The following is a 961-nucleotide window of genomic DNA, read 5'->3' as shown; positions in this document are numbered from 1 at the left end:
AACACTGGATCCCTACGTTGGTTGAAGGATCTGGGTGGCGACGATACCTGCAGGTGACCAACATCAGCGATCGGACAAGATGTCTACCCGCTCACACTCAAGTTGGAATGTGGCTGTCAGGCGATCGGGTGCCGAGACGTCAAGACTTCGTGTCCGTTGAATCGCGCCGGTACGCAGAGTGGCAGAACTTGGTGCTGCAAGCAACCACGGACGCGGTGAGCGAAGAAGAGGCACCGATCGTAGAGCCGGCAGGACCCATGGTCGATCACCCGCAGTACGATCCGCCGAAGAGCATTCTGAAACGCCCCGCGGCAGTCAGCAACCAGATTACGAAGGTGTCTGACCAGGTGGAAGACAAGAATACAGCCGAGGAGGTGTCCGAAGGCTACGAATCGAAGGCCCGATTCAGACGAAGCCGATCGAGAGTGCCTCGGAGCTGCCCACAGCAAGTCAACCTTTGGAGGACGATCAAGTCTGCATCAGTGAAGGAGGCGAACTCTTTGCGGAGGATGTGTACAGCCAGATGACGGTCCTGCCGGTGGTGACGACGACAACGGAAGACGTGAAGCTCGAAGATATCTGGATCGAGAATGACGGCAAGAGCACGCCGGAGGAAGTGGATCGCTTGAGGAAGATCATCTGGAGTCGACAACACTTGTTACTTGGGAAAGGGAACGCACTGCCATCCGCTGCGCGAGGCGTCGTCTGCGACATCGACACAGGGAACGCCGGTAGCCCTACGCGTACGTAGGGTGGCGCCGCAGTTCCGTGACAAACTGTCCGACTTGATCAAGGGTTTGCTGTCCGCCAAGATCATTAGGGTGTCCAGCTCTCCGCGAGCGTCGCCGATCGTGGTAATAATCAAGAAGAACGGCGTCGATATCAGACTCTGCATCGATTTCCGCGTTGTGAATAGCCTGACGCGCCTCATGGTATACCCCATGCCGCTGATCAACGATCT

General features: G+C 56.9%; 1 protein-coding gene across 1 annotated transcript; it reads left to right on the top strand.

The window, feature by feature from the left end:
- Nucleotides 1-107: 107 nt before the first annotated feature.
- PPTG_23224 (hypothetical protein) lies at nucleotides 108-751 on the top strand (the record flags this gene model as incomplete). The annotated part of the gene is made up of 2 exons (XM_008909253.1): nucleotides 108-347; nucleotides 410-751. 2 exons carry the CDS (start codon nucleotides 108-110, stop codon nucleotides 749-751), a joined length of 582 nt encoding a protein of 193 aa, XP_008907501.1.
- Nucleotides 752-961: the final 210 nt, after the last annotated feature.

This window comes from Phytophthora parasitica (genome assembly GCF_000247585.1).
Source record: "Phytophthora parasitica INRA-310 unplaced genomic scaffold supercont2.33, whole genome shotgun sequence".
Lineage (NCBI taxonomy): Eukaryota > Oomycota > Peronosporomycetes > Peronosporales > Peronosporaceae > Phytophthora > Phytophthora nicotianae.
The sequence above is the reverse complement of the archived record's forward strand: the minus strand, read 5'-3'. Positions and strand labels throughout refer to the sequence as shown.